This window comes from Typopeltis vanoorti, chromosome 18, assembly GCF_054136105.1.
Source record: "Typopeltis vanoorti isolate ZY-2024b chromosome 18, IOZ_Tvanoo_1.0, whole genome shotgun sequence".
NCBI classification, from domain to species: domain Eukaryota; kingdom Metazoa; phylum Arthropoda; class Arachnida; order Uropygi; family Thelyphonidae; genus Typopeltis; species Typopeltis vanoorti.
The window spans coordinates 95,882,178-95,906,893 of NC_143566.1; the positions used below are offsets into that span (position 1 = coordinate 95,882,178).

The following is a 24,716-nucleotide window of genomic DNA, read 5'->3' on the forward strand; positions in this document are numbered from 1 at the left end:
GTAGTTTCTTTTATTAAAGTAGCAATTCCTAGCGATGTGACCAATCTTGTTGCAATTAAAACATTTGGGAGGATCTCCATCATCTCTGAGAAATTTTCTCCTTGTCTGAGCTTGAGGATCAATGGGAATTTGCTGTCGAACATTCTCCAGGGCTTCCACTACTCTATCCAATTTAGCCAATATTGGTTTGTTTTGCTTCTCAACCTCCAGTTTGAGAACTTTACTAATATGTTCTGCTGTGGGATTGAAATTTTCTTGAAATCCTACAGTCATTTCTGTCAATTTTTTCATTACTTCATCTAATTTATTCTTCATTGGCTGTTGCAATTTTTCTACTTCCTGGTGAACAATGTCTTTTACTTCCTTGAATAATTTCTTGTTGGTTTGTTCTTTTGTGTCAGACATACAGTTTTGATCAATAGGATTCTCTCTAATGATTTTCCTTTCATCTTCTTTCTTTCTGCTCTCTTTTGAGGATTTATTTACTCCTATGGAACAATCAGTTGTTTCTACTATGTTTACAAGGCCAATATTAGATGAAAGGCAAAGGTCTCCAATCATCTGTTCCTTTTCCTTGACAGCTATAAGACATTCCTCTAGTGAGGTTATCTTCTTCTTATAGGCTGTCTCCCTCAGTTCTTGTCTGACACCTTGTCTAAATTGTTGATAAACTGCCCAATCCAAATGAGGTTTGTCTTCATTGGATACATTTAAACTTTCAGAGAGAGTTAGTAATCGATTGTAGAAGTCACCAACACATTCTTTGTCCTTTTGTACAATCCTCTGTAGCTTCCACAAATTTGGTCCAACACTCCTCCGTTTACAAAATTGAGATAGCAAGACTTCCTTAAACTTCTTGTATTCAAATGTTTCCTTAAGTATAGGAGATGAAAAAAAATATGTCTTAGCTTTACCAGTTAGTTTGTTTCTAAGTAGCACCAACAATTGAAAGTCTGTCCAACCTGCTGTTTCTCTGAGTTTCTCAACATAAGTAAAAAAAGATAATACATCATCAGAGTCTTCTCCTGAAAATTGGGGAATTACTTGTTGGGGATTCATACTTCTAAAAAATTCACTGTTTTCCATCTCTGAATTTGAAGTAACAGCCATTATGATAATTGGAGTATCAATTCAAATAATATAATCCTTTAATTTAAAAAAAAAAACTTTATCTTTGCCTGATTTCTGATTACAACCAGTTCGTTGTGATTTATTCAATTTACTTTCTAAATTTTCAGGGAGCAATTCACAATTATTATTACCAAGTTAAATTAAATCTGTTAATTTACAGCTGTTAAATTACTTTCTATCAATTAAATCACATCCTGCCGACTGCGCCATTTGTCGTGACGTTCTATTTTCATGTTATGTTCTAAATCCGCCATCTTGCTAAAAGTCACTTTCATAAAATAAAGGAAAACTAATTGCAAATTAATCACTGATCTAAGGGTAGAGAAATTTCTATTATACTGCGCCACTCTATCCTTAGATAAGTCTATATGAATTAGTAAGATTAATTCAAAATTAGTTAGCAGTCTTTTCACTCATTCAGGCCGATGGTATTTATTTTCTTTCCTTCTGGGATTCCCGCTAGATCCGAATTTTTGTGAACGGTGCAGTAAAAAGAAATTCAGGCAAACACAATATTTAAATTAACAAACAAAACATTTAATATATGGTTATATAACAAAATACATGTATTCCACTTTTAAATATGATAACTCAGTCAAGCTAGTACATCAGGTCAAGTCATTCACAATAAATCAATCTTTCAAACTTTCACATACAATTTCACAGTTTCAGAATCACAAAGTTCCTATACTCAACTTATTACAATAGAAATTCTTATATTATTATTATTATTATTATTATTATTACGGGCAACTCCAGGGAGTCATTAGACTCATCGAGGGAGGCCCCAAATCATTTTCATCACAACTATTCGACATTCATACAGTATCTATCATACCTCGCCTTAAACTCATTCACTGTCACAGCATCCACCACAGACTCAGGGAGCGCATTCCACTCATTCACTACTCTAAAAGTAAAGAACCCAGCTCTAACACCTTTACTAACCACACTTTTGCCCAGTTTCCATGGATGTCCCCTAGTCCTCCCACAACCAGCCCTGTTCTCAAAAATATCTTCTGAATTAATTTTATAGAAACCCTTCAGTAATTTGAATGTCTCAATCATATCTCCCCTCCTCCGCCTATCAACCAATTTTTGCAACCCACAAATCCTCAACCTGTTCTCATACGGTTCATTCCACAGACCTGCTATCATCTTGGTCACTCGCCTCTGGATCCTCTCCACCTCCTCCCCATCAAGAAGAAACCTAGGTGACCAAATCTGAGCACAGTAGTCGAGATGAGGTCTTATCAAGGCTCGATACAGAGGAATATAAACAGTTTCCTTGTGTCTCTCAGCTACACTCTACGATTAACTCATAACAGGCACTAACCACGGTAGATGTCATTTCAATGTCTATAGTTCAACTCTCAGTCTCGATGGTAAGCTACAGTTAATGTTACATACAGCGCAACGGAACTAATACTTAAATCTTCATACACTGAAATAAACTAATGTGACTGTCCTTACCAGAAATAATCTTCAGTACTTCCAATATTTTGTGAGCACACTTTCAATTTGTATTTATCATACTTGCGAAGCACATTTATAAAAATTCTCCAAGGTTATAACTAAGCCTTATTAATCACGCTTCAAAACTCCAGATAAAAACTATAAGGTACATTAATTATTCTTATTTTTCATTCATCAACTAGTTTAACTCCGTACAATTCCTTTTTTCGTAGAATAGAAATAAGTCGTAATTGTAGACTGACTGGATTTATTCAGAATTCTTCTTTGAATGTCCAGTTCTCTAATTATCCGATTACGGCAATAATTTCCTTTATTACTACGGCTGACTTTGCTTTCAGCCAACTATAAGATTCACTTATGAAAAAAATATTTACTCAATTCTTCCCTAAGAACCTTTTAATTACATCTACTTCTTTAGTTTACTTCCTTGCTACCTTATAGTTCCAAAGTTCCGTTCCGACTCTCACTTACAACTACGTATCTATTTTCTCTCTCTTCTCTACAAACGCTCCCTTCACACGCGCCCGTTTATTTTCACGCGTCTCCATGACAACCGATAGACGTAAACATTCTCGCGAATGTTACATTACGCTATACAACTACACTGAGTTATTACATAACATTAAGCTTTCACAAAAGGAATAAATAGAATGATCGCATTTCAATAAATGCGCAGTTAAACTACAAATATAAGTTCTTACAATATTGACATAACAATAAATAAAACAGCTTAATAACATTTAATACAGAATCTATTTACCATTAACACATTTCTTTGATTAAGCAATTAAATATTTGACATAATTAAGGTAGTTATATAATATCAATTATAATTTATGTTATTTACATTAAATAATATCTACAAATATAGTTCTTATGACGGAAAGTCATGTTGGATTCTGAATCAAACAACATTTATTCTATTTTCTACATAATTAGAATCCAACAAAAGTATACCCTAATTTGATCACAAAAGAAATGAAGAAATTATGAAAGAATTAAACCAAGAACCAGTAATAGAAAAAATTTAAAAATATAAACATAAATGGATCGAACACATTCAAAGAATGAAAACAGAAAGATTACCAAAACAAGCCTTAAAGTACAAACCATTAGGAAAAAAAAAAAAACCAGGACGTCCTCTTAAATGATTCAACGACGACTTCTAAGGCCGGAACAGGCCATGCTAGGCCTAAATCCTTGATACGCATGATGATGATGATGTATGCAAAAAATATGGCTTTCCTACTTCTAATAACTGGTGGCAGCATAAAATAGAGAGAGTACTGGAAAACGAAACAGCAAAAATTCTCTATGACTTTAGAATACAAACTGATCAGCATTTGGAACACAATAGACCTGACATCACAATTATTGAACATCGACAGGTTTGGATTATCGATATCACAGTACCCACTGATAACAACATTAACAACAAAGAACTAGAAAAAATTACTAAATATTGAGATCTGGCGATCGAAGTTGGCCAGCTGCGACTTAAACACACCAAAGTTATCCCAATAGTTATCAGTGCACTTTGTGCAATTTCAAAGAAGCTATCCAACTATTTGCAGCAATTAAACATCAATGAAGTAACCCCATACGATCTATAAAAAACAGAATTACTTGGAACAGTCCATATTTTACAACGCTACCTGACAGACTATTCTTAGATTCTTGGGTAGAATTTGAATTGTTCTATATCACCTGTCAAATTGTTGTTTAAATGATTTCTTGTTTTGACTGTGTATCAATTATGTGAATGAATGAATGAATAAATAAATAAATAAATAAATAAATAATAATAAACAGGACATGAAAAATTTTGTGCTGGCTCACCAGTCATGCAAATATCTCACACATCAGATAGTATCCTGATGTACTCTACCACAGTTGCTTAATATATAATAGTAGCATGTTTATTTCTGGATCTGGTCAGTTTATAAGCTTTTGTTAATGTTATGGCTAATTTTGACTCTGTATAACTATCAATGTTAAAGAAGATATGTTATCTACTTATGTATTAGTGTGGTTATAAGTCCGTGAAGGAAAAATTCATGCATTTTATAAGTGATGCAAGACTATTTATCTTTTTTTTTTAACAATACCATTTTTCACTATGTTTTTGTTTGGAACACTTATAATATGTCTTTAATTGCTTTTATGGAAAGAAGCAAACAAATTCTTCTCAGTTATTATAAGTAAACATTGAAAATTTCACTACCATAAAAATTCTCAATAATATAAAACCCTTAGGTCTCTATATATATCACTATACATTAATGCATTTCTGAATTCTGATTAGCTCCGAAACATTGTTAGATGGACTAGTGATACAGAACTTTTAAACAGAACTAGTGATATCATATGATACAGTGACAACTCAGGAAACAATAGAAATTTTTAGATTAGAATCAATAAAATGAAATATTTTGAGAAAATAAATATATGCAGCGCCTATTTACATAAGAGCTGCATTCTGCAAACTCAATAAGTGGAATTTAACATTATTATTATTATTATTACATAACACCTCCAGGGAGTCCAAAGACTCATCAAGGGAGGGCACCTATTCTACAACACTCCGTCTCCGCCATTCCACTAACTACCTTCATCATCTACAACAACGCCATCTACCGCTGAACACCACCGCTAGTATTTTCAGAGACAATCACAAACATCCATGCCCACAGTGGGATTCGAACCCACAGCCTTTTGGCTGGCATGCTAACCACTCGGCCAACCAGGCTGGCAATATTATACCTTGTGCCTGCCAGGGACATTCTCACTCATTAATCACACTCTGTTGCTCATGTGTTTATGGTACATGTATGTGGTAGTGTTTTAAAGTTCTTTCTGTTAGTTTCATTCACAGAATTCACACACAAATTAGATTTCGATATGTGATTGTTAATGCAGTGTAATGTAATACTATGAGAAAATGGGGGAGAAAAATATTTCATTTAACTGTTAGACTTTTCTTATGAAATTATCAAATGATAATTCATATTTATCTTTTGAATATGAATTCAAATTCAAATTGAATTCAATTTCTAATTCATATTTCAAATTTCAAAAATTCATATGAAAAGTTTCATATTCATCTCTAGATTAATTTTGGAGCATTTATATTCCCTTTTTTCCACTAGCAGTCATGACTGTATTCCAGCACAGCACATGCAAACACTAAAAATATCATCATCATCATCATCAAATTCCTGACATGTACCCTCAAGGGGTGTACAGAATATGATAGTATTACATGAAAAATTTACATAATTACTAACTTCCTATCTACAATTTTCCTCCAAATCAGTTTATTACTTGTCAAGACTCCAATTATCATCTCCAATATTATCACTAAAAATATATAGAATTCAAACAGTAAAACTATACAGCACCAATTTATGCACAAAAGCAATAAAATATGCAAGAATAAAACACTCTAAGTACAACTTGTTTGCGTTCAAAGTGAGACTGACGAAGGTGTACACATGTATCTTGTGTCCTCTGCCTTCCTGCAGACTACCATTAGTAATTTGCTGGTTAAGTAAAATTTTGGTAATACCCCAATTTCCTAGCCATTTCTTATCTTTAAGACAATTTGTGTGAGCCCAAATTTATGTAAGTTAATGACTGCCTACACTTTTTTTCAACTTTTAATGAAAAGTTTTAATATCCACTATTAATGGTCAAATTCTGCATACATCAATGAGTAGTTGAAAGTTTATTTTTTACTTGGTCAGACTATATTAAATTTAGTTTAATCCTTTATCCAAGTGTGTGCAAATAAAGTTTGCGCCTGAAAGTATCTTCAGGACTGGGGTAAAGTGGTACAACACCGGGCGACTCCTTGCAAAGGTGGAGCAAGCTACCAACACTACTATCTCAGTATCCCCTTAATGCATAACAATATACATATCTGCAAGGAGATGTGTTTTGTATTATGGGAGATACTGAGATAGTAGTGTTGGTATCTTGCTCCACCTTTGCAAGGAGTCGCCCGGTGTTGTACCACTTTACCCCAGTCCTGAAGATACTTTCAGGTGCAAACTTTGTTTGCACACACTTAGATAAAGGATTAAACTAAATTTAATATACCATCTATGAGTAAGAAATATGCTAACTACTGCTGGCTGCATATCTATTTTAGGTTGCCCTTTCATGGTTACTAAGTAGAACATTTGAGCACTCTATACGATAAAATAATGTGTGCTAATACTCACCTCTCATTGGTTATATTTCATTATGAAAAAATCAATGATAATTGAAAAAACCATATTTAATGACCCACATTCCTCCAATAGACGTGATAAGTAAGATAAACATACAAAAAACTATTTAGAGAATTGGCATTGCATAAATAAACCTCACAATTGAACATGCACTGAAATTTCTCTTCTGTTTTTTTTTTTCACTTGTCAACTAAAAATTCTCATTATATCATTGCAGACAAGCAGACAATACATTTTTCAAGCCCTGATTATAAACATATTAAAAAAGCTGTATTTTTTACATGGAATATTAATGTCAAACAAAATGGTCTGATTATTTCATTTATATCAATTTGATGTGTAAAAATTGTAGAAAGAAACCATTATACATTAATATTATGCATATCTTTATATTAATTTGTTGATGCAAGCTGCTTTCTCAGCTGTCAGAAATGGATAGCAGTTTATATGACTGATTAATGATGAAGGAACAAAAAACAAAATTAACTGTTCTATTAATGGCAAGCAAAACATTAGAAATGCAGAACTGGCATTACTGTATTGCTAATGTTTTATCTGTTTCTTTGAATTTTTTCTTCTGCATATTTGTACTTGATAAAGTCCTTTATAGAAAAGATGATTAATGTGTGGAATGAGTTTGAGGGATGAAGTGAGCTGTATGGGAGCGATGGACTGCATTTGAGTGGTTATGGTGTGAGTCGCTTGGAGAGACTGCTGCTGGAAGGTAGAGAAGTGAATAGAGAGAATGAATCAAATCGAGAGGGGAGTGATGTGAAAGAGCAGGAGAGTAAGACAGGAGAGATTGAAGAAGTGGAAATACGTCCAACTTTCACTATCATTCTTCTCACTTTCACTCTCATTTATCTTTCTTTGTTTCCGTAATTTCGGACTAACATGCGTCCAATTTTCACTATCATTCTTCTCACTTTTACTGTCATTCGTCTTTCTTTGTTTCAGTACTTTCGGTCCAACACGCGTCCAACTTTCGCCATCATTCATTCTTTTTTCGCTATCATTTATTCTTTCGATTTTTTTCACTTGCGATTTCTGCATCACACCATTTCTACTTTCATTCGTTCTCTAAATTTCGTTTCTTTCCGCCTCACTTTCATCCCTTTTAACATCCGTTACAGTTTTCAAATTGCTCTTTTTCTTTTTTCCTGATTTTTTAACATTTTTTCGGCTCTCTTTCTCACCATCCTTCTCTTTCAAATGTGCACTCACAACACAATTGGTACTAACACTTTCTGTCATCAATTTCATATTTGCATTCATCAGTTCCTTGTTCAGGTCACACTTCGCACACACCCTTCTTCCATCCACACTAAACATCCACAAATCATTTATGTAATCGAAGGCATACATATAACAGACCTCACACTTAACGAAACGACTGAAATCTAAATTCAAATCATGGAATGACAATGCCGCCGCCATTTTTTTTTTTTTTCCTCTGCAGGTTACTAGGTCTAATAATAACGATTTCGTATTTAGTTTAGGCAAGAAAAAAACCCCACACTAATAATACCGGTAGCGAACAATGTTTACAGCCGCTCTTCCTCAAACAATTACGCATATATACTTAATTATTCCTAGTAAAACTTATATGAATCAGGAGCTCTTCAAATCGTGTCCGCAGTGCTTGACTCCAAATGCTGTTATAGACCTGGTAATGTGGATGGTGGCGATAGTGAAATGTATAGTCAAATAAGCCAAGCAAATAAGAAAAGGGTGATCATTATGGGTGATTTTAATTATGGCAATATAGACTGGAATGAAGAGATAGCAACTGGAAGTAAAGAAAATGAGTTTCTTGAGTTTTTGAGGGATAACTACCTCAGACAGTATGTAACAGAGGGCACACGAGGATTAAGGGTCTTGGATTTGGTCATCTCATTGGAGGATGTAATTATAAATGAGGTGTCAAATCATCCACCAATTGGTGAAAGTGACCATGAGGTGATTACCTGGGTGGTTGCCAGCAGTGCAAGGACTCCTGTGAAAAAAGGGTATATGTGGAACTACAAGGGGGGTGATTATGAAGAGCTCAGGAGACAGCTTGCAGGTGCAAGGAGGGTGACTTGGTTGGTGAGAGTAGCTAAAGAGAGGTATGAATAGCAGTTAGCTAATGAAGCCAAAAAGAATCCTAGGGAGTTCTTTCGATATGTAGCCAGCAAAAGAAAGAATGATTATGGAAGGATGACATTGATTGGAGGAAATGGTATAAAGACAGCTATTGCAGAATGTGTAGTGGAGATACTTAATGAGCAGTTCATAAAGATCTTTCAATCTTGTGAATGTGACTTCATGGAGAGATTGAGAGCAGCTGATGATGGGGAGGAGAGACTGACTGTAAGTGAGCAAGAGGTGTTTGGGGAGTTCAGTAAACTAGATATAAATAAGGCTGTGGGACTTGATAATATGTCACCACGTATTCTGAAGGAATGTGCCAGAGAGTTGACACCTGCCTTGACATATTTTTTTAATACAAGTCTTGCACTTGGTCAAGTTCCTAAAGAGTGGAAAGAGGGCAAGATTGTGCCACTTCATAAAGGAGGTGATCGAACTCAAACATCAAACTATGGGCCTATCTCTGTGTCAGGTGTTGTGGTTAAGTTGTTGGAGAAGCTTGTGAGAACTAGGATCCAGAGTTGGATTGACAACAATTGTATAATCTTTGATGGACAGCATGGATTTGCTAAAGCGAGGTCATGTTTTAGTAATCTACTTACTTATTACAATAAAGTGACTGCTTCCTTGGACAGAGGAGAAGGATACACAGTAATATACTTGGATTTCGCAAAAGCTTTTGATAGAGTACCTCATGATAAGTTGACAGTCAAACTAGAGCAGATGGGGTTGGATATTAGATTAGTGCATTGGATTGGAGACTGGCTATCTGATAGGTATCAACAGGTTGTGTATGGGGTGTGATATCCAGGAAAAGGAAAGTCACTAGTGGAGTGCCTCAGGGGTCTGTTTTAGGACCATTACTATTTAACTTGTATATTAATGATATTGGCGAAGATTTCGATGGAGATATTCAGTTGTTTGCAGATGATGCAAAGTTGGGACAAACCATAAAGAGTAGTGAAGATGTTGTGGCCTTGCAAGAAGACTTGAATAAATTGAGTGATTGGGCAAGTAAATGGGGATGTGAGTTCAATGTTGCAAAATGTAAGGTTTTAAAATTTGGAAAACAAAGATGGGATGCAGAATTTATGCTTGGTGAGAATATATTGTTGGAAGTAGAGGAAATAAGAGATCTGGGGGTGATAGTGGATAAGGATCTAAAATTTAGGGGACACATCGCCAAAATTGTGAAGACAACACAAAGACTTCTGGGGATGATGCAGAGGACACTGACGTGTAGAAGTAGTGAGATTCTTGTTCCATTGTATAAGGCTTTGATTAGGCCACACATGGACTATTGTGCCCAGATTTGGTCACCAGGTTTTCAGAAGGATGAAGAGATGTTGGAAAGAGTCCAAAGGTGACTGACTAAGGTAGTTTCTGACCTCTGGAATGTCGAGTATGAGGAAAGATTGAGAAGATGTAATTTGCAGAGTCTAGTGGAGAGAAGGAAGAGGGGAGATATGATAGAGACCTACAAGTTGGTAAGGCTTTGTTATAAGATCAATGGTGGAGAAGTTCTACAGAGAATAGTGGGAGATCAGGGGAGAACCAGAGGTCATCCCTGGAAACTGTATAAAGAGGGTGTGAGTAGGGGAGTGAGAGGGAGGTTTTTTTCGTGCAGAGTTGTGAATGATTGGAATGCCTTGCCTGAGAGTGTGGTGTCTGCAACGAGTTTGAGTGTGTTTAAGACATGGTATGATGAGATGTGTGTGTGATAAAAGGACTTCCCAGATGAGTCTTTGACTCCATGAGGTCTTGTTTAATAATAATAAAAACTAGATGCGTCGTTAAATTTAATTATAACAATTAATTCTGTTTTTTGTTTCTTTATTATTATGTGCATAGTTATATTTAATGGCACAGTAATAGACAGTGAGGTAGAATAATTAAAAAAAAAAACAGCATGGATTTCAAAGCTATGTAAATTCTTGGATTTAAAGATCACTGTAAATCATATTTGTTTAATCACTCATACTTTAATCATGGAAACACAAAAATATTTTCATTGCAATTAAACTAGTGACAAGGCAACTAGAGTTTTTGTTGTTGTTTTTTCCTTTACAAAAGAATGTATGTGCATACCCATGGATATATATTGTGACTGCTGAAAGATTTTATTTTAAAAAATTCCAACTTAGTACAGATTTTAAAATCCCTTATTTTTATTTAAAATTATGCATATTTAACTAATTTTCCATATAATGAAATGCTGTATGAATGACACTTATCTAGTTGGCCTATGAAAACCAACCAAATATCTAAAAAATAAATTATACTTAAAAGAAATAATATCCTTGTTTTTATCCTTTATCGAAACATGAGCAAACAAATGCTTACAAATTAAGTAACATCGTGACTGGCTACTCATATATAGAGGTATATAATTTTATATGAAATTGCTCTAGTATCTCATAATGCATAGCACACTCTCTTTGGTCAAAAATTCTATAACAGAATTTTTGACCAAATGTTGCATTATTTACTAAAATGCATCCAACAAGTTAATATCGAATTACATGCAGGTGAAGTACCCATATAACATGTGATGAAATTATTATTATTATTATCCCAAGACCCTCCATGAAGTCAAATACTCATAGTGGGAGGTCCCTTGATCATTCCCACAGCTAATCATAACATGACTCAAATACATTCAAATTAGATAATTTAAACTGAAATATATATTGATTTTTAATTGACCAGTAATTAAAAAATCAATACATATTTCAGTTTAAATTATCTATTTGAGTGACCAAATATAGCTTAACAATGATACATTCAAATTCTCTGCAGACACAGCAGTCTCAGGCAATGCATCCCAATCAATTACAACTCTCCATACAAAAAACCTGCTGTTCACTCCCTTGCTCACACTTGCCAGGGATGACTTCTTGTTCTCCTTCCCATTTCCTACCATTTTATGAAAAACCACTTCAGTGTTAATCTAATAACAACTCCTTATTAACTTGTACAACTTGCATGTCTCTATCATATCACCCCCTCTTCCTCCTATTAATTAGACTCTGCAAATTGCGTCTTCTCAACTTTCTTCATACTCAATATTCCAGAGACCAAAAACTACCATAGTCAATTGTCTCTAGACCCTTTCCAATATCTCTTCATCCTTTTGAAAACCAGGTGACCAAATATTTGCACATAATAGTCCATATGTCACCTAATAAAAGCCTTACAATGGAACCTGAATCTCCTTACTTCCACAAGTCAGTTTCTCCACATCATTGTTAGAATTAGTTGTTTTGTCTTCACATTTTTGGCAATGTGTCCTCTAAATTTCAGATCCTTATCCATCATCATCCCAACATCTCTTATTTCCTCCACCTCTAACAATGTATTCCACAACAGTGAATCCTACATCCCATCTTTGTGCCTTCATAGCAAAATTGGAAAAACAATGATACATTACACCCTTCGATTAGAAAAGGCCCGAGTTCAATTTGCATTTTGACAAGAGGAATCTTTATATGGGCTTTTTCAATTGAAGGTGAGTCAGTCAATCTCATACAAGCATAGCAGGGTTTTTTCCCCTACTGGAAACTCAGGTTTTTCATCCACATACAGGCAAATTGGCAATCAGAACACACCAAATTTACACACAAAAAATACCATCATTGGTGGTGATGGTCAGTAGATGGTGTTCATGGTAGTGTGTGTAGTGGGAAAGTTAAGCAGTACATGAGACTGTGTGTAACAGAGTGGAGGAGAGTGCCCTCCTGTGATGAGTCCTTAGACTTTTTGAAGGTGTCACATAATAATAATAATAATAATAATAATAATAACAATAATATAATTTTGCAACATTGAACTAGTATCTCCACTCCTGTGCCAATTCACACAGTCTATTCAAGTCATCTTGTAAGGCCACAACATCTGCTTTACTCCTCATAGTTCTTCCCAGCATTGTATCATTTGTGAATAACTGAATATCCCCTTTTCAATCTTTCCCAATATCAATAACATACAAGTTATTATTATTATTATTACGGGTATCTCCATGGAGTCAGTAGACTCATCGCGGGAGACCCAAACTAGCAAAACAATATCTGTCATATCTCTTCTTGAATTCATTTACAGACGAAGAGCTCACAACTAAGTCAGGCAATGAATTCCACTCATTCACCACCCTCCAGGCAAAAAACCTTGTTCTGACACCTTTGTTAACCACACTCTTCTTTAATTTCCAGAGATGACCTCTTGTTCTTCCATCACTATCACACAGCTGAAACATTTCCCCTGCATCAATCCTATAAAAACCTTTTAGTAATTTGAATGTTTCTATCATATCCCCTCTTCTTCGCCTATCAACCAATCTCTGCAATCCACAAGTTTATCTCTGGATGTCAGTGTGTTCCTCAACAACTAAGTAATCCTATGTGCAATCTTGGACACCTTAGCAATGTGTCCTCTGAACTTCATCTCCCTATCTACCAATACCCCTAAGTCCCTAGCCTCATCAATCTCTTGGAGTACCTTTCCATCGATGTAGTACACAGCTGGTAATCTTTTAATCCCAAAATGCATGACTTTACACTTTTCCACATTGAACTGACATCCATTTTCTTTTGCCCATTTTACCAGCTTATTTAAATCCTCCTGCAAACTTTCAACATCAGCTTGATTTTTTATTGCACTACACAACTTTGCATCATCAGCAAACAACTGAATATCTCCCTTTAAGCCGTTTCCTATATCATTTATATACAAATTAAACAACATTGGCCCAAGCACAGAGCCCTGAGGCACACCACTGGTCACCTGCCTCATTCTGGACTCGGCTCCTCCATACACCACCTTATGGTATCTCTCCCTGAGCCATTCTCCTATCCATATCACCAATTTAATATCCATTCCCATCTGCTCCAATTTGCGTAACAGTGTTCTATGGGGTATCCTGTCAAAAGCCTTAGCAAAATCCAGAAGTACCACTGTGTAGCCAGTTCCTTTGTCCAACTCAGATGTTATTCTATTATGAATAGTTAATAGATTGCTAAGGCAGGATCTACCTTTAACAAAACCATGTTGGCCTCTATAGAGTATCATATCCTGATCCACCCATTCTTGAATTTTGTCTTTAACCAACTTTTCCAATACTTTTACCACTACTCCTGAGATGGTGATTGGTCTGTAATTCAATACTGCAGTTTTAGAGCCACCCTTATGCAAAGGAACCACTTTGCCTAACTTCCACTCCCTAGGGACCATACCAGAGTTCAAACTTAAGTTAAATATCCAGGTGAGAGGGGTTGACAATTCATTTGCACATTCACGCAACACCCGAGCTGATATTCCATCTAAGCCTACCGCAGTGTTTGCATTTAAGTTTTGCAATATATTTAATACCTCTGATTCTTTAGCTTCAATTCTCACATTAGGTATTGCTGTAGGTATAGAGATATCCTCACTTGGGTGATAGACTTTTGAAAAGTGATCACTCAGTAACTCGACTATTACATCTGATTTTGTCACCTCAATACCATCAGCACCCACTAAGGTTATCCTTCCGAAGTCATTCTTCCTCTTACTTGCCACATAGCGGAAGAACTCTTTGGGATTACCCTTGATCTCTTTGGCTAAGGTCTTCTCATAATCTGATTTAGCTTTTCTTACTATGCTGGTAACCTTCCTAGCTTGAGCCTTGTACTGCTCATGGGTGTCCTGATCGCCTTTCTCCTTGTAAATTCTCCATAACATTTTCTTTTTTTGCAGTTCAAGCTTGATACTACTGCTCATCCATCTAATGCCTGCCTTGTTTGACCTCCTAACCATGGGGACACAATCTGATATTGCTTTCCTCAGATACCCGCTGATTTTATCCCAAGCACTGCTAACATCTTTCCCTTGCAATATGTTCTGCCATGGGATGGCTGCAAGCTCACTCCGAAGCTTGTTATAATTGCCTAACCTGTAGTTCCGTACATACCCCTTCTTAATAGAAAAATCCACAGATTTTGCAACCTCCCAAGTCAATACCACATGATCGCTTTCACCAACTGGAGGTAACGAGGACACCTTACTTATGCATATAACCTCTGAACCAATAACCAGGTCCAACACTCTCACACCACGTGTCCCTTCAGTTACGTGCTGTTTCAAGTAATTATCTCGTAGAAGATGTATGAATCCCATTTCCTTTTTGCTACGTGATATTTCCTCCTTCCAATTGATATCACCGTAATTAAAATCCCCCATAATAATCACCAAGCCTTCACTCATTGCACTAAGTTGCTGATGCATGAATTCAATATCTCCCCCCGTACTCCCTGGCCTATAGCAGCATCCAACTGTATATTTGGTTGCGTTGGTCACTATTTCGCACCAGACTGCCTCAAATGAACTCTCATTCACATGTCTATCATCATGATATACTACTTTCTTTGGCTGCAACACATCAGCTATCATCAATCAACAGTACTCCTCCTCCTGTTCTATCTTCTCTATCCTCCCTGAAAATACTGTACCCATCACATTCAATTCCAGTGATCACATCTTCTGCTGACAGCCAAGTTTCACTAATGCCTACAACTTTTGGTGAGATTTCACTGATTAATGCCAAAAATTCTTCTCTCTTATTTCGAATGCTTCTAGCATTGGTATACAAAAATTGCAGATTCCCTCTAGATCTTGTACCGGCTTTAGAACTGATATATAAGTCACTAACTACCGTAGTCCTATGCCGATTTTTATCCCCTCTCTTCTGCAATTTATTCAGCCTATAAGGATCAATAAATACAAAGTTAAACAGTAATTACTCTAAAACAGACCCCTGAGGCACACTACTAGCAACTTTCCTCTTCTGGGATATTGCTCCCCTATACACAACTTGCTGATACCTATCAGATGGCCAAATAGTTTGTTATGTTGTCATCTACCCAGTGGATATCTTCAAAAAAAAAGTTAAAAATGTCATAAGAAACACTTTCAATGTGTAGTTTCAAAAAACACACATACACAATATAACTTTGCATTATATATCTGCAAGATTTAAGATAACTAGTGGTGTACCATAAGGATCAGTCCTTGATCCACTGTTATTCAATCTGTACATTAATGAGATTGGGAAGGATTTTTCCAGTATAACTCAAAAGATAATTGCAATGTTGAAACAAACATGTAAAGATAAGGATGCCATTTTTGCCACTTTACAAGGCCTTGATAAGACCTCCCTTGGACTATTGTGTGCAGGTCTGGTCTCCTGGTTTCCATTGTGATTCTGATATAGTGGAGAGAGTGTTAAAAATGATATCAGAATTGTGGAATACTGATTAATGAAGAGAGATAGAGAATTTCTAGACAGCAGACATTAGCAAACAGGAGAAAGAGGGGGTGATATGATTGAGACTTACAAACTTCTGAAAGGGTCACACAGGATTTCAGTTGATGGAATTTTTCATTTTATGGAAAGTAGGGAAAGGACAAGAGGACATCCTTAGAAGATGAGAATGAATGCCGCTAAGAAGGGAATGAGAGCTAGATTTTTCTCCCATAGGGTTGTGCATGACTGGAATGAAATGATGAGGTCCCTTCCTGGAGGTCTCTTTAATGATCTAAATAGAAAAATTTTTACTCAGTGTGTTTCTAAATGTTTTACTCACTGGAAGTGATTCTTATTGTATTAGCTATTCTGAGAATATCAACAACACACTAAGATGAAATATAGTAAGCAAATCCATGGTGAATGAAAAACTGTGTGTGTGTGTGTGTGTACTGTGGCACTTCATATTTTTGAACAAAAGAAAAAAAAAAGTGTTAATTCTACAAAGAATTAGTACTAATTGCAAGACATCTGAATTTTTTTTTAAATTTTCGTTATAATTATACCTTTTTGGTAAACTTCATCTAGCAGATAACTACTGAAAGACTGGATGCTCTCCAAATATTTTGTATATGCTGCCTGTAAAAGAGAGAGACTAATATAGAAATGACAAAACATTTCTAATCAAATATAAAATAATGAATGTTTTGAAGCAGGTGAAATGTAAAATTATATCTAACAAAAAAGATTTTGTTAGATATAATGAAATTATCTTAATTATTAGATTATAATTATTAGACATAATTAGAAATGATTAAATAAAATCTGAATAATTAGAAAAAAAATTAGAAATATTAGTAAATATTTCTATTAGAAATAATTATCAAATATAAAATGAAATTTGGGCTACTTCATACTCACTCTGTCTGTGGAGTTATACTGGAAGAAGTGGAGGTAGCAAGAGATCATAGGGGTGATTGTAGATAGAAACTTGAAGTTCAAAGGATATATTACAGTTGTGAAGATATCTCAGAAAACTGCTGCAATACTGAGCAAGACACTGATCATGAGACATAAAAGGGTGGTAGTCCCATTGTATAAAGCTTTGATCAGACCACATCTGGATTTTTCTGCTCAGATCTGGTCACTGGTATTTGAAGAGGATGAAGTAATCATGTGTAGAGACATAAAAGGGTGGTAGTCCCATTGTATAAAGCTTTGATCAGACCACATCTGGATTTTTCTGCTCAGATCTGGTCACTGGTATTTGAAGAGGATGAAGTAATCATGGAGACAGTACAAAGATAACAGAAATGATATCATTACTGTACAATGTTGATTATGAGGATAAACTGAGGGCATGCAGATTGCAGAGTTTGGTGGACAGAAGACAAACGGGGAGAGGGGGGGTAATCATTCAGATGTTCAAGCCGATGAACGGTTGTTATCAGATTAACAGTGGGAAGATTTTTCACATGATAGAACAAGTGGGGAAAAAAAGAACAAGAAGCCAATCCATCTTCTTTTTCCAAATCCAAATCCTTCATTTTGCAAAAAAAAGTAGTGAGTAAAAGAATATTCTAATTACTTCTTCCTTTTCCCTGATCACCAGTGCTGTATATAACAACTTGTAGTTATTATTTAGAAGAATCTCATCTCTTTTTGTCTTCTATGGTGTTTTGATAACATCAATTAGGTTGGTGTAGTAGTTCTCTAATTCTTGCCTGTTCTACTCCTTTTCCATTGATACCTCTTATACTGATTGTGCCAATTTGGAATATTGATAGCAAGTTTGAATTGGTTCCAGTAGTTGACTTTTTTATTGTCTGCCTTGGTTCCCTGATGAAAACAGCAGGGAATGTTTAACTGGGAAATACTCCAGCTTTCATCATTTTACAAAAACATTTTCTTTTGGATCAAGTCAATATGGAATATAATTTTGTCTGATAAATTCAAAATTTCCAGCACATCCCCATTCATTCATTCATTCAGTATCCAGGTAGATATCTACTATCAGGGCCCACCAATTCATACTGACATTCATTCCCAGTCATAAATTCATGGATTAATCTTTTCAACTTGTATGTTGGCTGATGTTAGGTAGCTTTGCAGTTCCTGCATAATATATTAAGCTTTAATAATCTATTTATATGAATTCAACATGAACTGGAGGTTAAGATAATTATATTATATTATATATTATAAGTAAGAAAAATGAAAATTATAACAAAGTATGATTGGGCACCTCCCACCAGAAGACCCTAACCAAATTCTTGAAGATTATGTTTAAATTATAAAAGCAAATGATACCATAATGCAGCTTTCTTTTTACGATAACTGAAAATAATGATAACATTTGGTTTAGGCCTCATTTTTAAATGCATTATACAAAGAAATTTTACCTTGACTTATTTAATTCTTCCTCTGAGGTTAATCTTGGAAATAACCGCAACAAGGATAAGGTGGTTAGCCCTATGCCTCCAGGTGCGTCCTATGTCTGTAGATGTGTGTGTGTTCATGGGGCCAGTTTGCCTGTTCTCGGGGATGAAAAACCCGAGTTTTTGGATGAAAAAAAACCCTATACCTCCATATAAGACCAGCTAAGTCACCTTTCATTGAAAGAGACCAGATAAAGGTTCTTCACGTCACTGACGGGAATTGAACCAGGTCTTTCCAACCAAAGGGTTTCACCTATAATGACTGAGCTAAGGAGACTCTATTTTGTTACCAAAATGCTAAATTTAATATACAACTGACCCTTCAACAACACGAGGGTTAGGGGCGCCAACCCCCGTGCAGTTAAAAATTCATGTATAACTTCTGACTGCCCAAACACTTAACTACTAATACTGTTGACCAGAAGCCTTACCAATCAAACGATCAATTAATACATATTTTGTATGTTATATGTATTATATACTGTATTCTTACAATAAAGTATGCTAGAGAAAGGAAAATGTTATTAAGAAAATCACAAGGAAGAAAAAATATATTTATGGTACTGCACGATACCGTATTTATCAATACCGTAAGTTTATGTCGTCTGTTTACAAGATGAATCATCTGTCTGTCAATACCTACATCAATATTGTCTTATATGATAGAAAACACTGTAGATGTTATACATCTTACTAACACCAGACATCAAAAATGAAAATATAATGTGATAAAGAAATTCATATATATTTACAGGTATAACAATTCATGCATTGATAATGAAGCAGCAGTAATATGATTGTTTTATGGTGGCCTAGTGTAATCGATACGATTGCTTAATGGTAACCTAGTCTATACACTAAATAAATGAATCGTTATAAAATTTTTATTTTATGCTAATTAAATAAATGTAACTAATTAATTTTATGTAGTTATGATTTAATACTGCATCTTTACATTTGTTTACATTTCTCTCAACTGTGAATGGTGCCATGTATGGTCTATAAGTGTTTGTGTGCATAAGTTTTGATAAATTTTAACTCTTTATAATAGATTTGTGTATATTTTATGGTAGTAAATGATACAATAAACTAGTATCTACATTTATTTTTTGCATTCATGGCAAACTTAACTTTTGCTTAATTTTTTCGATATTTTGAGGCTATGCTGGTTGTCTGTGAGTTTTTTCAAATTGTCACAAATCTCCAACAATTTTCCAATATATTTATTGAATAAAATTTTCATATAAGTGCAGTTCATATAACTGTGAAGTTCAAACCCATGTTGTTCAAGAGTCAACTGTATAGTCATTTTAAGTATACATGGATACAACTAAAAAAATTTAAGTGTAACTAATAATCTTGTGAGATGAACATTTTGAATTTATAAACAAGTTTCACATTCAATTTTCATACATTAAAACTCTATGAACTTGTGAACTGATATACTAATACAATTTCACACCAAAATTATGAAAGTTCAAAAGATAACTTATGAAATTTAGCTGCTATGGCAAGTGAAACAATTAAAATGTTGATGTTTTTAAATTGTAAATGGTCACTTATTGCTGATATCAGATAAAATAATATCTGTGATTTTTGTGTGATTTTTAATTAGATAATCAAGTTTTACAAGGGAGGTCTGCAAGGTTCTCAGCCTCGACCATAAATGGCAACACTATCGGCAAGAGATTTTTTTTCTAAGTTGGTACATCTGTCATAAGCATCCATGTGAAATTGCAAGTCATTCTATCAAGTAGTTTATTTTATACAGCTGTATGAAGCAAAAGTGTTGCCTGTACCCTTGAAATGGATAAAATTGAGTATCATGCGGTTATAAAATTCTTTGTAAAAGAAGGTTTACATCAAAATAAATTCAATCGAATTTCTTTTGGCATTAAACTTTTCCCAAAACTAAAACTCTTCCTCGCTGGTCAGCGTTTTTCTTTGAATTAAGAGGTGATTGCAGCTGTAGAGGGGTATTCTGCAGATCTTACTGAGTACCACTACAGGGATGGGATAATGGTGCTGGTGCATCGCTGGAATAAATGTATTAGTCTTAAGAAAGATTATGTTGAAAAATAAAAATAATTTTGAAATTATAAATTCGTTTTTTCATTGTTAGGCCAAGAACTTTTCAGACCACCCTCGTATAACTTCCAAAATTTTTAAGTTTCCTGTCTATGTTCAAAGTCTGTGTTTCTGTGAAATAAATAACACAACAATAAAGCTCTGTTGTGAGTATATTTTTCACTTAGTTAGACTATAATAAGTTTAGTTTAATCCTTTATCCAAGTGTGAGCAAACAAAGTTTGTGCCTGAAAGTATCTTCAGATACTGGGGTAAGGTAGTACAACACCGGGCAACTTGTTGCAAAGGTGGAGAAAGTTCTAATCACTCCTATCTCAGTATCTCCCATAATGCAAAGCACATCTCCTTGCTGTACTTGTTGTACTACCTTACCCCAGTCCTGAAGATACTTTCAGGTGCAAACTTTGTTTGCTCACACTTGGATAAAGGATTAAACTAAACTTATTATAGTCTAACCAAGTGAAAAATAAACTCTCAATATCTTTCTCTGAATCTGGAGTAATTTAATAATAAGGTTGTACACCCTTTCTCAACTCCTATAGGTTGGGATGACCTCTCATTTCTTCTGCCTTGGTGTCTCCACTACTAGGCTTGGCTCCCACTGACAAGACCTCAATAAAGGTCAAAACCGGTGGGGGACTATTATGAGTTCACTCTCTCTTAAGGCTTTTGCCTTAAGGGAGCAATTTGAGTCTCCGGGAAAAGCGTTTTCCAGCACGGCCCGGTGAGGGGCTTTGTCGGTGAATGCTTTTCTTTGGAATATGAGCGGTTCTGCTCGGTGGTGGTGGTGGTGGGTGGAAGGCCATCACTGAGTAGAGCCAACGCTGAGATGGATGGTCTTTTGCCCACAATTGAGTGGCCTAGGGATCGTCCGAATTTTTAGAGACGGCTTTACTTATTCATAAGGTTGAAACTGGTATGGGTAGTAGCCCTTGCCTTAATACATAGCATTACACATATCCGCAAGGAGATGTGCTTTGTATTATGGGAGATACTGAGATAGGAGTGATGAGAGCTTTCTCCACCTTTGCAATGAGTTGCCCAGTGTTGTACCACTTTACCCCCGTCCTGAAAATACTTTCAAGCACAAACTTTGTTTGCACACACTTGGATAAAGGATTAAACTAAATTTATTATAGTCTGACCAAGTGAAAAATAAACTTTCAACATCTTTCTCTAAATCCAGAGTAATTTAATAAAAAGGTGGCACATCATTTGGCAGCTCCTATAGGAGGAGATGACCTTGCTAATGCTTCTGCCTGGTATCTCCACTTGGGCCTGGCTCCCACTGAAGAGACCTCAATATAGGTTGAAACTAGTTTGGGTAGTGGCCCTTCCCTTAATGCATAACATTATACATATCCGCAAGGAGATGTGTTTTGCATTATGGGAGATACTGAGATAGGAGTGTTGGTAGCTTGCTCCACCTTTGCAAGGAGTTGCACGGTGTTGTACCACTTTACCCCAGTCCTGAAGATACTTTCAGGTGCAAACTTTGTTTGCACACACTTGGATAAAGGATTAAACTAAATTTATTATAGTCTGACCAAGTGAAAAATAAACTTTCAACATTTTTCAATATACTGCTGTAGTTAAAAATCTCTCATAACAATCATTCTTCTTGCACTTTCCAAGCTCAGCTGTCTAAACATCTCCTGGTCCCCACCTTCTGTGCTCTTTTGTTTGTAGCAAAACCCCACTAAATATCCCATCTTGCCCACCTCTACCTCACACCATATGCTTTCAAAATCCTTAGTGTCACTGCCTTCCAAAGCCTCCACTCTTAGAGGATATAAGTCGTCATTTGAATAAGAAGTATTGAACAAGAAATAGTCAAGTGATGTTTGAGGAGAAGTAGTATTGAGGGGGGAAGGCTGTATACATTGAGAAGGATAAATCAAGTGAGAGTTAACTGGATGAGTAGAATCATTAAGCAGGTCTAGCACAATGTTGAGGTATAAAAGGTTATCAAGTAGGCTCATATACAAGGGAAAGCATCAGGAAAAAGAGTGACTAACACAGTAAGGCAAAATCAAATTATGAGAGAAAATTAGATGGGCATGCAAAAGGAAATCCCACAGTTCTTTCATTACCTTTCAATTAAAAGGAAGAATGATAAGAAAATAACGTTAATAAATGCTGATAGCGGGGAGGTGAGAAAAGCCTAAGAAATAGTTGAATTACTGAGCAATCAATCTGCGAGTTTGTATTATCCAGGTGGAGATACTGCAGTGATTGATGTGATGGGGGGGACTGATATAGCTGTTGAAAGTTTTTTTTTTTTTTTTTACTCAGTTACAAATTATACTCCATGAGAAAATACATTCTTGTTTAATCCTTTACCCAAGTGTAAGCAAACAAAATTTGCATGTGAAATATCTTCACAACTAGACTACTTGAATATAGAGGCTGTTTACTTCACATCAACTGCCTCACTGTCCCATAATGCACAGCACACTTCCTTTTGGACATGTATATAGCTATGTATCATGGGAAGAATCACCACTCAGACCAGGTTAGATTTTCAGTCAGAACTAGACCCAGGATGATACTGTAGAATCAATTATTATCAATATACACATCGGAAAGGAAATAAGCAGTGCATTATGAGGTGCTGAGGACTGATGTGAGGTCAAAAACATTACAAATAGTCCAATTGTGAAGATATTTATGCACAAACTTCATTTATTTACACTAGTAAACAATTAAACAAGAATATAATTTCTTATCAACTATAAGAAAATCATATACTTTGTAACCAAGTAATAAAAAAACTTTTTTACAAGTATCACTAATCCAGAGTATTTAAATAGTATAGTGATATGCTATTTTACTTCTTGTATATGGAACATATATGATTTTGACATTGATTTAACATCAGTATTTTATGGGTCCAACTCCCACTGACGAGACCTCAATAAAGGTGAATAATACCTGAAATTAAATGTTTTTGGAAGATGGGATCTCGGTGTCATTCCCTTTGGAATAATCTCTAAGAGCGAGAACTTCTCGTCATACTTGGAATTCCCTTCTCCACCTGTCCAATACTACTATTTCAAGAACTAATAGCAAAAGCAATGAAACCTCAGAAACTGGAAAATCAGGCCACTTTCTCCCTTCTTCTAAAGCCATACTGAAAATCATAACTTTCCTCTTCAGCTGTACATAATAAATATTACAAACATTACAGAAGCCAAAGAAAAACAATAATATAGTAAACCTGTGCAATTTTTGGTCCAGATGATACAAAGAAGTTAAAAAGAATTTCTTCAACTATCAAAGAAGCATGGAGGCTTGGGGTTTCAGTAAAAGTCTGCTAATTAAGCAATACAGCCTCAAAAATTCATAAAATGTTACAGAACCAATCACACATGTGCAGGCTTTCTCCAGTACTACCTTATTATAGTCTAACCAAGTGGGAAAAAAAAAAAAAAAAACTTCCAACATATCATCACCTCTCTTTCTCCTATCCATTAGACTGCAAATTGCATCATCTCAACCTTTCTTCAGAAACATTCCAGGGTCAGAAACTATTTCAGTCAATTGCCACTGGACCTTCTCTAACATATCTTCATCCTTTTGAAAACAAGATGACCAAATCTGTGCAGAGTAGGTTCATATGTGGCCTAATCAGAGCCATATATACAATGGAACTAGAATCTCCTTACTTCTACAAATCAGTGTCCTCTGCATCATCCCCAGAATTCATTCAGTTGTCCTCACAGTTTTGGCAATATATCCTCTAAATTTCAGATCCTGATCCACGATCATCCCAAGATCTCTTATTTTCTTCACCTCCAACAATATATCCCCCACAAAGAGTTAATTCTATATCCCATCTTTGCTTTCCAAATTTTAAAATCTTACATTTTGCAACATTGAACTGGCATACCCACTCCCATGCCCATTTACTCAGTCTATTCAAGTTTTCTTGTAAGGTTC

The 24,716-nt window shown here is 35.3% G+C and overlaps 1 protein-coding gene across 3 annotated transcripts in view; it reads right to left on the reverse strand.

Annotated features, from left to right (window-relative positions):
* The window catches only part of LOC150096963 (VPS9 domain-containing protein 1-like), a 453,159-nt gene that overhangs the window by 395,179 nt on the left and 33,264 nt on the right, over positions 1 to 24,716 (reverse strand). For all 3 annotated transcript variants that reach the window (XM_090408053.1, XM_090408054.1, XM_090408055.1), the window contains one exon: positions 16,815 to 16,887. In XM_090408053.1, coding sequence (XP_090264179.1) covers positions 16,815 to 16,887 — 73 coding nt within the window. The remainder of the gene's footprint in view (positions 1 to 16,814; positions 16,888 to 24,716) is intronic.